The sequence below is a fragment of the Emydura macquarii genome, unplaced genomic scaffold (assembly GCF_026122565.2).
Source record: "Emydura macquarii macquarii isolate MOO-44397 ecotype Brisbane River unplaced genomic scaffold, CSIRO-AGI_Emac_v2 contig_374, whole genome shotgun sequence".
Lineage (NCBI taxonomy): Eukaryota > Metazoa > Chordata > Testudines > Chelidae > Emydura > Emydura macquarii.
This window is the reverse complement of record NW_027130511.1, coordinates 10125417-10138342: the sequence shown is the minus strand read 5'-3', so window position 1 is coordinate 10138342 and position 12926 is coordinate 10125417. Positions and strand designations below refer to the sequence as shown.

Here is a 12926-nt window from a genome sequence, read left to right as displayed (position 1 = left end):
CTCCTGTGGTGTACAGCTGCAGCTTGCTGGCAAGCCACTCAGAGTGATTTGTTTTTCAGCTTTGGGTGTTTCCCACAGTGCAAACTCCCAGTGAAATGAAACTCCTTTTATTTCAATCCAGATTTGGTATGAATTCAATTTATTATTTGTATTACTGTAGTGCCTGGGAGAACTAGTCATGGACCAAGGACCCCATTGTGCTAGGTGCTGTACAAACACAGATCAGAAAAATTGTTCCTGCCCCAAAGTGCTTACAATCTAAGTATGAGACAAGAAATAGATACAAACAGATATGTGGGAAGCACAAAGAAACAGTATTGGTCAGCCTGGGTAGGCACTGGTATCAGTGCATCAGCAGCATGATCATTGTCAAGATTTTTGTAGGAAGTAATGAAAAGGAAAAATAGAAGAAGAGAGCACAGAAATTAAAAAAGCAAGTGTGGGCATCCTCTTCCCCACCTAGCCACCAAAATCCTCTGGCTGAACTACTTCCTGGACCCATCAAAACCAACTTCTATGATTCCCCTCCTCTGGGACAAATGCTTTGGTTTTTCACCTTGTTGCCCCCCATCCTGTGTGCCTGTCTGCGCCCTCTGTCTCCAATGTCCCCCTGTGTCAGAAAACATTTTTTTAAAGGATCTGGTTTTCATCCAATTTTTATTTTGTCAAAATTTCTCTCTCCTGTATCCCCATCGGTGCTCTGTCCCCTCCTTATCCCATCTGGCTTTTGACCTGATTCTTACACTTTGCCATGCTCCTTGCCTAAGTAACTCTGTACTGGGACATCAATACTGGAGCAACTGAGGTAGAAGCACTCACTAGCTGGACTCTCTTCCCTTTCAATATAGCATCTCCTGGTGTGGGAGGCCATGTTTGGAGATTTAAAGCAACACAGACTGCAGCTGTCACAGCTTGCAGGACATCCAGGATGGTACAAATGGGATGGTTGGCAACTATGTTTCAGGTGCAGCATTGTCTTAATCCTGCTAATTCACATCTCATGTTGAAATTTCAGGTTGGGCTATAGCTTTGAGACATGCCATTCCTTCCCAGGCATCTCCAGGGTACCTCATAATCATCCTCTGTTTTGGTTTTTAAAGCACCTTGCACCAACAAGAATTTCCCCCCACACATGCCAGCTCTGTTTCTTAAAATGTCCCGAGTAGTGTACAACTAAAAGAATATTCTGCTGCTGTCATATTCTTGGATGACTTTTCTTGTTTTTCAAAGTTAGCACTCAGGGTTTGCTGTCTCTCTTTTCTTCTTCGCTGGCTGCAACTGAAGCTGAACCTGAGCAAGACGGAGGTGACGCTAGTGGGCAGAGGAAAGCATTTTGCAGAACTGGGGCTCCAGTGCTTCTCCATTGATCAACGATACATATCCACAACTGGTCAATTCAGTCAATAGACTCGGAGTATTCTTGGATTCCTTGCTGGCATTGAGCTTTGACATAGCAGCATCCACAAGGAATGCTTACTATCTTCTTCACTTGGCTAGGAGATGCCATCCCATCCTGTATTTACCCCCATATTGTGCTGGGGGACAAAGACCTGGCCTCAGTTATTCATACCTTTGTCACTTCTCAGCTGGATTACAGCAAAGCAATATATCTGGTCATAAAGCCTTCAGCATTTAGGAAACTCCGGCAAATACAGAATGCTGCAGAATGTCTTCTCAGCAACACAGGCAACTGTTAGTACATCAGACCCGTCCTCGGCTCTCTGTCTTGGCCTTCAATAGAATTTTGAATCAAGTTCAAGGTATTAGTCCTTATATTCAAAGTGCTCCATGGGCTGGGTCTCAGGTATCTAAAAGCTCTGGGACAAACACTGTGGTCAGCAACTACTCTTCTCTGGCACAGTGAAACTCTCAACAGTAAGAATAAAGTTAGTCTGTGCAGGAGAAAGAACTTTCTCTGGGGGTGGTCCAAGACTGTGGAATGAACTCTCTCAGAACTAAGGTCATCACAGACTTCACCACTTTCTGCTCCGAGAGCAAGGCACATTTGTTTGACTTTGCCATCTCTAATATAAACACATTGCGACAGGTATATTTATATTACAAAAAAAAACCCTCATACACTATCAAACAAGACATTCCTCTGTACACACTTCTCCCACTGGTAAGATGAAGAGAGAACAAATGCCACGTGACAGATGTGTAGTCATGTTGCTTAATGCCCTGTTGGAAGGTGCTTGGATACGACAGTGATGAGCACAGTATAAGAACCCATATAGAATAGAATAGAATAGCTATGGGAGCCTTTTCTGTGACATAGCAACTGACTCATCAGCTCCCACATCCAGGTGCAAAGCCCCTTTAACAGATAGCACAGCATACATCTGCAGCAGTTGGATAGATTAATGTGTGCCCAGAAATGAATGTTGCTGGTGGCCACTTTTTAGGACTTACTATGAGAGCATTAGGAAAGTGGTGTTAAGATGGGTGATTACCATTTAGAGGTGGTAGTGTGTAAATATTTTACTGTTATTCTGAAATGAATATTTACCATCAAATCTAACTAGGATCAAAAATAGCAAAGGGAAAGCTATTGAAAGTCTATGAAATGCATAGCAAAACAAACTGCTATAAAAACCAAGATGAAATAAATTACAGACCAATTCGATTGCTAGTGCAGATGCATAGAAGCTAATGCTCTGTGGTTTATATGTTAGTGGCGAATGAAACAAGTCTGGCTTATTCTGTTTTTAGTAAACAGACCATGAGGTTGATTGTAAATGGTCAGTTTAGCAGAATAGACTGAACATGTGAAAAATTATTCACTTTGAACACTTACAACCCACACATGTCATTTATATCATTCAGTCACTCAACATAAAAGGTTTATTGTTTTTGGCAAAATAAGCTGCAAACATCCTTAATTGGGATGCAAATTTAATGCACAGTTTAACACCGTTGACAGCTAAAAGGCTCATATGAACATTTTGATACATTTTTCCACTTACGTTACAGATGGTAAGCAGCAGATATATAATAAAGAGTCAGAACTATTTAAAAAGTGTACCATTTTTATTTTAGTTTTTATATACTTGTCAGTATCACAAGACTTACTTTGGGTTTTTCTTCTCTTGGGAAGCATATGAAAAGAAAAAATTGTTTTTTGCGGTGCAGTACTTGAGAATAATTGAGAACCTGAAACAGTCTAATCTTTTCAGCTCTAATTGAGAAACAGTTTATTCTATCAAGCCCAAATCAGACATTTGATAATTGTCAGCCTCTACATTGCTTTCCCACTGCTGAAAAAAGATTAGATTACAGATTACAAAGAATTATTATTTTTTTGTTCTTCAAACACTGACGTGGCATTTTGTATTCACAAATATGTGAGACATAATGCTTGAGTTAGACATACAGCTTGTGTATTAGGCCTGATGCAACTCCCATTAAAATCAGTGGAAAGATTCTTGTTCACTTCAGTGACAGTTGGGTCAGATCTACTGTGGTCAGGCCCTATGCAAACGTCTCTACACATCTGCAGTTAATGCAACCTAATTCTATAATTGCCTACACTCTTGAAGAAGTCTGTCTTCTGATTGTGGTGTATTTGTATACTGAAGACAACTGGATGTATTCTGGCTACTAAACTCACTTCTCTTACATTTTATGTATGATTTTAAATCTATGTCTCCAGATCTGAATAATCCACTGCATCATACTCTGAATTCTCCTCTCCCTCATAATGCAGCCACAGCTTCTTAAGACATTTTATTTTAGTCTAAAAAGTTAATAAATGGTTATTATGCCAAACCCTATCACTATTCCTTGATTACTATGAAGAAACTCTTCATTATTTGTCTAGAAGGTGTGCCTGAAACAATATTATAAAAACATGTAAACTGGTGAAAGGTATCATGAAAAATATACATGAAAACATTCACTAGCCACAGAGAATTTTTTAATCTTCTTGGCAAAGGAAATGTTTACTTCTAAATTAATGTCAAGGTATTCTGTGCTTTGAGCTCACGGAACACATTCTGAATGCATATTGTTAGAGTATGTTTAAACATCCTAAAAGAAACATGTAGAAACTTGCATGTTAGTTGCCATTGAACAATTCAATTTATGGTAAGAATTTGCAAATAAGTAAATTGATCTTTTCTTCATTTATATTAGGTTGCCAACAAAAATATCAGACTACTTAAATGTGCAGAAAAATGGGGTGTTGCTTCATCTGGGAATTGAAATGGGTACCTTTTGATGTAAATTACAGTATTTTATATGAATATCCCCAGATATTACACCTGTGATTGTTTAAGCTGTCATCATAGCTTTAGTTTTACATTAGTGAAAACACAGTTCACTATGTATAATCCCGGAGCCATTAATAAACCATTTGTTGTTGCTCTCACAATCTTTTAGGAAGTTGTTGGTACAATCAGTCTTTACATTAGTGAATTTTCCCTTTGTTATATAATACAGAAGCCTGTAAACCCATTTTAATAAAATTGTTTTATATGCAATTCCAGCTACAAAGGCTAAAATTCACCTATGATGCAGACAACACAAGGTCTATACACCACTTACGTCTCATTTGAATACTATTGTGAGTTTGGCCTTCTATAACCAGGTGAATTTATCTTTTTATCCTTGAGCACTAGGCTGATCTGTGTATGGTCCCGTGCATGGCCAGCAGACACAATCTTCTTCAGCTTCTGCATCACAGAAAGCTGAGCCCCCTAATGAGACTAGAACTCTGTAAACACTGCTAATTTCAAAATACTTAATTTGCTTAATGGACTTCCATTTCAAAACATCACCCTGGCAGAGCAACAGCTCTGTTCAAATGATCCCAATTAAATCCAGTGCAGCAGATTACTGCTTATTTAGGTGATAATCTAGTTTAGTTTTCTCTTAATACTTCGTTTCACTATGCCTTTCATAATGCAGATAAGTCTATAGAATTTAATTTTTACCCTTCTGAGCCATTTTGGATATTACTTCATGTAGCACTAAAATCTATTGACTACTACAGATAAGCACTTAGGACAAGATTTTCAAACTAAGGTGCCTAATGTCAATAAAGATGTAATTTACTCCCATTTCACAGCATCTTTACACAGCTATAATGGTGCAAAGTGGCTTTAGTGTAAATGAGACTTTAGGCCATACATATTTTATAGAAATGTTTGTAGCTCACTTTGCTTAAAAAGTCAGAATTGCAAATTCTTGTTTTGCTACAAAAATATGGTTACTAAAACTTTGTAGAACTTCCAAAAACAGACAACGAGCAATGTATCTCACAGTTTTGCAAGAAAAGGTAGAGCGTCAATTACATTGCTATATTAATGAGCTATCCTTTTGTTTTACACAGTATGAAGCACTTACCTCATTGACTGGAATAATATTTTTGACATTGAAGTAGAATCCAAAGTAAACCATATTAAAAATTCCATGACGGCCCAATGTTGCAGTGAGGCCTTTGTTGAGTCCACGGAATCCCAAGCCATCATTTGTGATAATTCGTCGTGCTTGGACAAAGGTTGATGGTTGCTGCACATGTAAAGCAAAAGGAAGAAAAGACCATCTTTACAAACAGTAGGTGTGGCAAATTATCTTCAAAGCCTCATTTCAAACCAGATGACTATCAACGTGTTGCCAACTCTTGTGATTTTATTGTAAGTCTCAAAATATTTGGTGGGTTTTCTTAAAGCCCCAAGCCCTGGAATCTTGTGATTAGGTGAGAATTGCAATTTTCATTAATAAAAAATGGTTCTAATCCTCAAGGTTGCAAAGAAAGCTATAAATAATGACCCAAATGTGTCCTAAGGGCTCAGAAACCAGAGGGGGAAGGAAAAGACCCCAAAATTCTTATGTTTTAAAATCTCATGATTTTTAGACCAGTCTCATAATTTTCGTTGCTAGCTCATCATTTTTGAGGGGTTGGCAATCCTGTTATCAGCAAAGACGCTATGTTGCTAAGACTGCAGTAGATGAAAAGCCACATACAAACAGTATTTGAAAATGCCTCAGTATGGATTTCAAAGCCTAACTTGATGCACTCAATTTTGAAAATCTTGGTCTCTATTGATTATAAGTATATTGAAATAAGTGTTTACAGAGATCTAGTCAATTTTTTTTTGCCATTTTCTTGCTTACACATCCTACTGGAAGCCATGTTTTGCCTTTCTAATGAAATATTTTACTTTAATAGGAGCTGTTGGATTTTGAAAATCAGGCCACTTATTTAAACTCCCCAATGTGGCTTTAGGAACCTCACTTAAGAAATCCTGTTCTGAAAATCCTCGCTATAAAGGATAAAAACCCTCTTACTTCAGGGCATAAGCCAACCACTAACTAATGGGCGCTAAGAAGAAATTTCCCTTATGGGCAGCTTATTACTTAATTATCCTTTACAAAGATTCTAGCACCTTCCTCTGAGGTATCTGGTATTGGCTGCTGTCAGACAGGAGGCCATCTGATAAGTGCGCATTTGATGCCACATGACAAGTCCTGTGTTCTTAAATGTATTGTACTAGATTTGGTACAGTGAGTTACTATCACAGGTCAACATTAACATTTTATCTCCTTTTTTTGTTAAGTCACAAGAACAAAAAATGCCATTAAAAAAGTCTGTTTGCTGACTTGTCCTTGGTTTTCACTAAAACATAATGCCATCCTTGTATAACCAAATATTTAATTAGAAAGGCAAAACATTACTTCCACTAGGATGCTTAAACATGAAAATGTAGAACAATTTTGACTAGAACTCTGTAAACACTGCTGATTTCAATATACTTATTTGTTTAATGGGCTTCCATTTGAAAATATCACAGTGGCAGATCAACAGCACCAGCCAAATGATCCCAATTATATCCACCACAACAGGTTACTGCTTATTTACGTTACAGTCAAGTTTTGTTTTCTTCTACTATTTAGTTTCATTTGGCTTTTGCACATTTAGTACCTAATATTGACCTGCTGATTGTCTGCTATCCATCTCTGTCTGTAAAAATAAAAAAACAACCAACCCCATATTATCATAATGATTTATGTTAGTAGCTACACACAAGGATTTCAAAGCTCTTTACTACAGATGAGCATCTATACACTGAATGCAGATATTCAAACTGGAATTTGGTCAGGACACTAGGATTAATGTCTTTGCTCTTGGAAAAATGAAGATTGGATCTTTAAAGGCAACCAGCAGCCATAAACTCAATTTCAAGTCTCTGCTGCAGACGGCAACTTCAACAATACAGTGCCCACTGGCATTAAGATGGATTATTAATTTACTAATGACTCAGAGGGGGAGGGATGCCAGCTGCTGAACAGCTGATGCCAGTTTCTGCAGCAGATGATTTTCCTTGGCAAAATAGAAGTCTGACCTTGGATGGCTTTTGAAATCTGAAAAGATCCATGTGGTTTGGCTGCTAGCATTTGGCTACTGATAAATACCCACTGCAGTGTTTTTTATTAGGGGGATTCCATCATGTCAGAGTTTCAGTGTGTCAGATCTAGGGGTCTTCCTCTTTAAATCAATGGACGCTAGAAAGATGCTCAGATACCACAGAACTATTCAGTGGTGAGCACTCAGTTGCTGTGTGTTCTCCCTTATTTATTATTTAAATCTAAAAACCAACATTATATGCAAATTGCATTAAGTTTCATCACATGGCATGAACTACACAATGGGATAAGTGCAGACACTGCTTAATACTTTTAGAAAAACACTGCACTGTTACAGAGTGAGTACACATTACCCTATAGTAGGTAGTAATAAGCACATGCTACTCATGAGGAAGTAGGTTTGGGTTCTGGTAACTTAAGATTTTTTAAAAGAAAAAATAAATATCTTTTATTTCTGATATCTGCTTTAGCTTAGAATATTCGTTAGCGTATTCAATCAGGAATAGGACAGATCCTCAGTTGGTTGAAATCAACATAGCTTTATTGAAATCAATAGAGTTCAGCCAATTTACACCAGTTGAGTATCCAGCATTATACTTTTAGTTGCATAAAACGTTAATAAAATTTACAAAAGCACTTAAGTGACTCAGGCCCACTGACTTTTTTTCAATAGGACACATAAAAGCTTTTTTGGACTTTCAATGGGAATTAAGTCCGAAGGTGATTAATTTGGTCTCACTTAGGGTGCTTTTGAGAATTTTACCTGAATGACTATGACATAACCATTGTACTGTAATTAGGGTCTTATTAGCATTTTTATTAAAGCATAAGTTTATTTATTTTGGTTCCTTTTTATAAACTCAAAGAGTTTTAATTTAAAAAAATGTAAGCGTCGATTTTCTGGAATAATTGCAATGCGGGATATCGCTTTTTTTTTTTTAAAGATCACGGAGGAGAAAACCATAGAGGATATTGGCTTCATTTGGGTGGATAATTAACTCATTGTACAAAAAAGCAGTGAGGTGGATTAAAAACCCTATGAGGGAGGATAAAGTCTCTGGAATTTATCTGTGGCTAGGATGTTGTATTCCCATTTAGTGCTACTGGTACTAGCTTGCTCCCATAATGGTATTAATACATTTATACTCATAAGGAAGAATTTGTATTGAGGCAGGCCAATTGTATCTGCAGAGGTATAAAAAAGATATAACTACTTGATCATGGAATTCACAGATTGCAATACTGTTTCACAATTTTTTCATATCACAGACCATCTCATAAGGGAGAACAAGAGAGAGAAAGATCTTCTCATGGATCACTTTTCCAGCTTCCCAATCACTTCACCTTCCCTTACAGTATTCTCTGTCTGTTACAAGAGGCAAGCTGCCCCCAGAGACAGGAGGGTCCAGTGGTGAAGGTGTTAACTTAGGATGCGGGAGATCTGGGTTCAAGTCTCTCCTCTATCACACTTACTGTATGACATTAGGCAAGTCACTTAACCTCTCTCCATGCCTCAGTTTCCCATCTGTAACACAGGGATAATGGTATTTTTGTACTCGTATGGGTGTTATAAGAGCACCACGAAGAGGAGTAAAGCATCTGCCTCCCAATATGCAGCTATGAGCTATGTACTTTCCCTATATTTTCTTTTGTCAGCAAAGTTTCCTATCTCACCTTTGTTAAAACAGCAGAGTTTAGGGGGAATACCATGATTTCATCCAAACTACCTCAGAGAAAATTTTCTACTATGAGCATAAAGATTCTGATTGAATATTAAAATTAACATTAAAGTATTTCTGATATTAAACAAAGTATTGAAAAAGGAATGGAACAGTTACCATACCTCTGCGAAAGCATTCCGATTTGCCTGTAAGCTAACCTTTACTACTTCAAAAGGGTTAACCACAACCGCTTCTGTTAATCCAGATCCCAAGCCAGCAACTGCAAACGTCTAGGGAAATTAAATCAATCAATACTTAAAAATCAAGTTTTCATGAGCACTGTGGTAAAATGTCCCATACATCACATGAAGAAGCTGAATGATATGATGAAAACAGAGAGACCTAGACTAAAGCAGCAGTATACCATTACTAAACAGCTTTAGCTCTTGATTAGATGTTGACAGTTCATGAAGAAGAAATTACAAAAACCAAAACCACATTCCAAAAATTCAAAATAAAACGTCAAAGTCCTATCAACAACAAATTGTCTCTAACTGGAAGGAAAGCTGTGTTACTGATTTAAGATGCATACATGGAAAAATAATGTTCCATGCTATATTTGGGTCGAGTTTGAACGCAATGAATAATAATTTTGGTTTTTTAAAATACAGATGTAGCTGTGTAATACTTTTAAAAAAAATCTGTGTATTCAGCATTAAATCAAATGCACTAAAAATACAGTAAAAGTAATGAATATTCAGGGCCAAATTGTGAAGCACTTACTCAAGCAAAATGCCCACTTAGAAGGAAAATTCTCCATGGGTAAATTTCAAACCTGAGAAGGCTTATGTGAGACTTAAGAGGTGCAGAGGGCTGGTGTGGTCCCCTTCACTGGGGTGAATTCAACTCATCTGCTCAAAAATCAATGGCACAATATGGCTCTGAGTAAGGCCTGTGCTTTGCACTCAAGTAGAATATACAATATTTAGAAAGATAAACAATGGTTTATTTTTGTTCTTAATAGATAAAGAACAGCTAAATATTCAAGGCAGTTAAGAAAATTCAGAATAGTTAATTGGAGGTTATTTGTTTCTTTGTTTTAATCTCCAGTGCCAGCCACTCACAACGACCCTCCCGCCCCTCTACCACGTTGAACCCACAGCACAGTATACGGAGTATATTGGCTAAAGTAGGAAAAGAACCATGGTGGGAGGAAAGCAATAGCCAGGAAAACACTCCATTCAGTTCAGGGGGGCCAGACTGTGGCTGACTGAATGAGTGTTCAAAAAAGGGAGAGGATGGCAGGAGGCTTTAACCCTCTGTTCACTTATACAAGGGTGGTCTCAATCCCAGCCATCGTTCACCCAAGCACTGGCAGTGATGCCAATGGGACAATACTCCCTACATGGGAAGGAAACATGGCCCAACCCCTTCATCATCAGCTGTCGGTCTGAAGCCAATGGGAAGAGAGTGGAAACACCTGTTTCTGCCTTTCAAAGGGACATGCTTCCTTGACATGAGCTCCGCCAGGGCACCTGGAAGCATTCCGCCAGCCTCAGCATGGAAGTACATACAACACCTCTAGGACCGTTGTCCCTTATCCCCCACTACCCTGGCTAAGGCATTAAAGCCATGAGGGAGCCCAAAGTGTAACTGAAAACAATAGCAATGTAATGAAAGCCTCATTATTCATTAAAAAAATGACTGGGATGTTTGTTGCACAGTACAGCTGCTAGTTGAATCAAAGCTGCTCTTTGTAAAGAACGTATGCTGTATGTTTATAAGTTTTCAGCACGCTTTTCTTGGAAAAGGGTGGCAATACACCAAAAAACCCTGAAACTTGCTCTTTCCACTTGCCAAGGATGCAAATGATAGCTTCTCCATCGTACATTAAGAAAAAACACGAGAGGACTGTAAACAACTATAGCACCAATGGAGTACTCAAGAGGAGGAAGTTTCACGTGAATAGTCTCCTGCGCGAGAAGGGCTGTACTACGTTATATCAAACAGACAGTACCTGGGGTAATGATAAACTAATGGTCTCTTCTCTATTTTTACATTCTTTAACTGGCACAGTATGGTCTAATACAGGGTCACTTATTCTTACAAGACAAGTGACCATATATTTTCTTTGCCTATCATTAACTTCCATCCCAGTAACCAAAACTGTAAAAAGAATTCCAATCCCAAACTCATTTGATCACAAAATCTCTAATCATAATAATAGTTCAAGATTTTATTATTTATTACATACCTTTTTTCAAATAATTCAAATTTTTTAGCCTTGCTTAAAATTCAGATACACAGATTATTATACACAGAACACAGGTGTCTCTACGAAGTGTGAGGCCAATTTAAAAAAGGGAGGAGACAGGAAGCAAGAGATTAAAAGTAGAAATATCAAAGTGAAAGCTGGCTGAAATTTTTCAGACAAAATCTTTTCTATTAAAAATAGTCTTTAAAAAAATTCATGAAAAATTACTGGCATTCTTTGTTTTTCCCAGAAAACAGCATTGTGCCCCTTTTCACATTTTATATTGAAAATATTATAGAAAATGTTAGCAGAATGGTTATTAACATTTTTTGTTTACCAAAATAAGTTATTGAAAAGCTTAGCAAGATTTTCATTTACCCAAAAGCTGTGTTTTGATAAACAAAAAATGTCAATAATCATAACATTTTCAATAATGGTTTTGATAAAAGTATTTCCAAAAATATCTACAAATAAACAATGCTTTGACCACTTCTAAATGAAAACAACTTTGAAACGTTGAAATTTTTTTTGAAACTAGTTTTTCCATTTTTTGACCAGTCCTACCTGCAAGGTATGTATTACAGTAACTTATTGATGATTCCAGGATATCACACATTATACTTTAGCTTTTGGACTCTTCCCATGTTTTCCCAGGCCACAGCCTCATTTCTGTTATCTGCAGCTCCGATAGCTGGCATGGTTTTTCTGCTGTATTTCACTCTGGCATCATACTAAGTATCTCAGTCCTTTTTCTCTTGGGGAGGGGTAGAGGGACACCCAATATTTCCTTAAATGAATGAAAACTCTATGTATTTACACTTACCAATCCTGGTGATAGTGAAGCATGTCCTAGTAATTTCTTGTATTGTTCAAAGGTGAAAAACTATAAAATAAATACAGTTGCATTTAAAACTCAGCAATGTTTAGAAGATTTTATTACAAGTTATTTATCTGATTTAGAAAAAAGAGATGATGAAGGCCTGATTCTCCACTGTCTTGCACCTTCTGTAACCATGTATACCTGTGCAAAGGGAGTGCTAAACACTACTGTTGCACAGACTTTGCACAAGTGTAACGACTACACAAACTAAAAGGTTTGGAGAACTAAAAGTGGAGAATCAGGCCCTTCAAATTATTTCATTAGTAAATAATGCCTAACGCAAATGGAGTTAAAGACAATGAGCTATTTTACACACAAGAAGATTTGCAATACATAGTTCTTGTTTTCAATTTACTAACCTTTGAGCTAACATCCCATTTTCAGACGTTTTAATGTAAATTAAAGAATAGCTAATGTAATCCTTTCTATTAATAAATTAACCACACTATATCAATTTTTGTCTGACATTAGTACGCTTCTCATCGGAGAGATGCAAACTGATAGAATTTGCAGACTGGCAGTTTGTGTATCTTTCTGTAGTCTTCCACCATGAATAGATATTTTTCTTCCAATTTCTATCCTCCTTTAAAAGTAAGTCTCAAACAGAACTGTATACTTTTGCTTAAGGACCTGGTCCTCAGAAATGCTGAGCATCTGCAACTCCTCTGAGCATCAGTTTCACAATCAGCACCCTTTTGTATTGTAATTTCAGGGGAGAGATGGAAATTCAGTTTTTCCTGCATCTCCATGTAACGAGCCAGCC

At 37.3% G+C, this 12926-nt stretch overlaps 1 protein-coding gene across 1 annotated transcript in view; it reads right to left on the bottom strand.

Annotated features, from left to right (window-relative positions):
• SLC25A21 (solute carrier family 25 member 21) overlaps positions 1-12926 on the bottom strand; it is a 353337-nt gene that overhangs the window by 10585 nt on the left and 329826 nt on the right. The window contains exons 5-7 of the mRNA XM_067533903.1: positions 12107-12166; positions 9212-9319; positions 5347-5511 (exon numbers count right to left, since the gene is read on the bottom strand). Coding sequence (XP_067390004.1) covers positions 5347-5511; positions 9212-9319; positions 12107-12166 — 333 coding nt within the window. The remainder of the gene's footprint in view (positions 1-5346; positions 5512-9211; positions 9320-12106; positions 12167-12926) is intronic.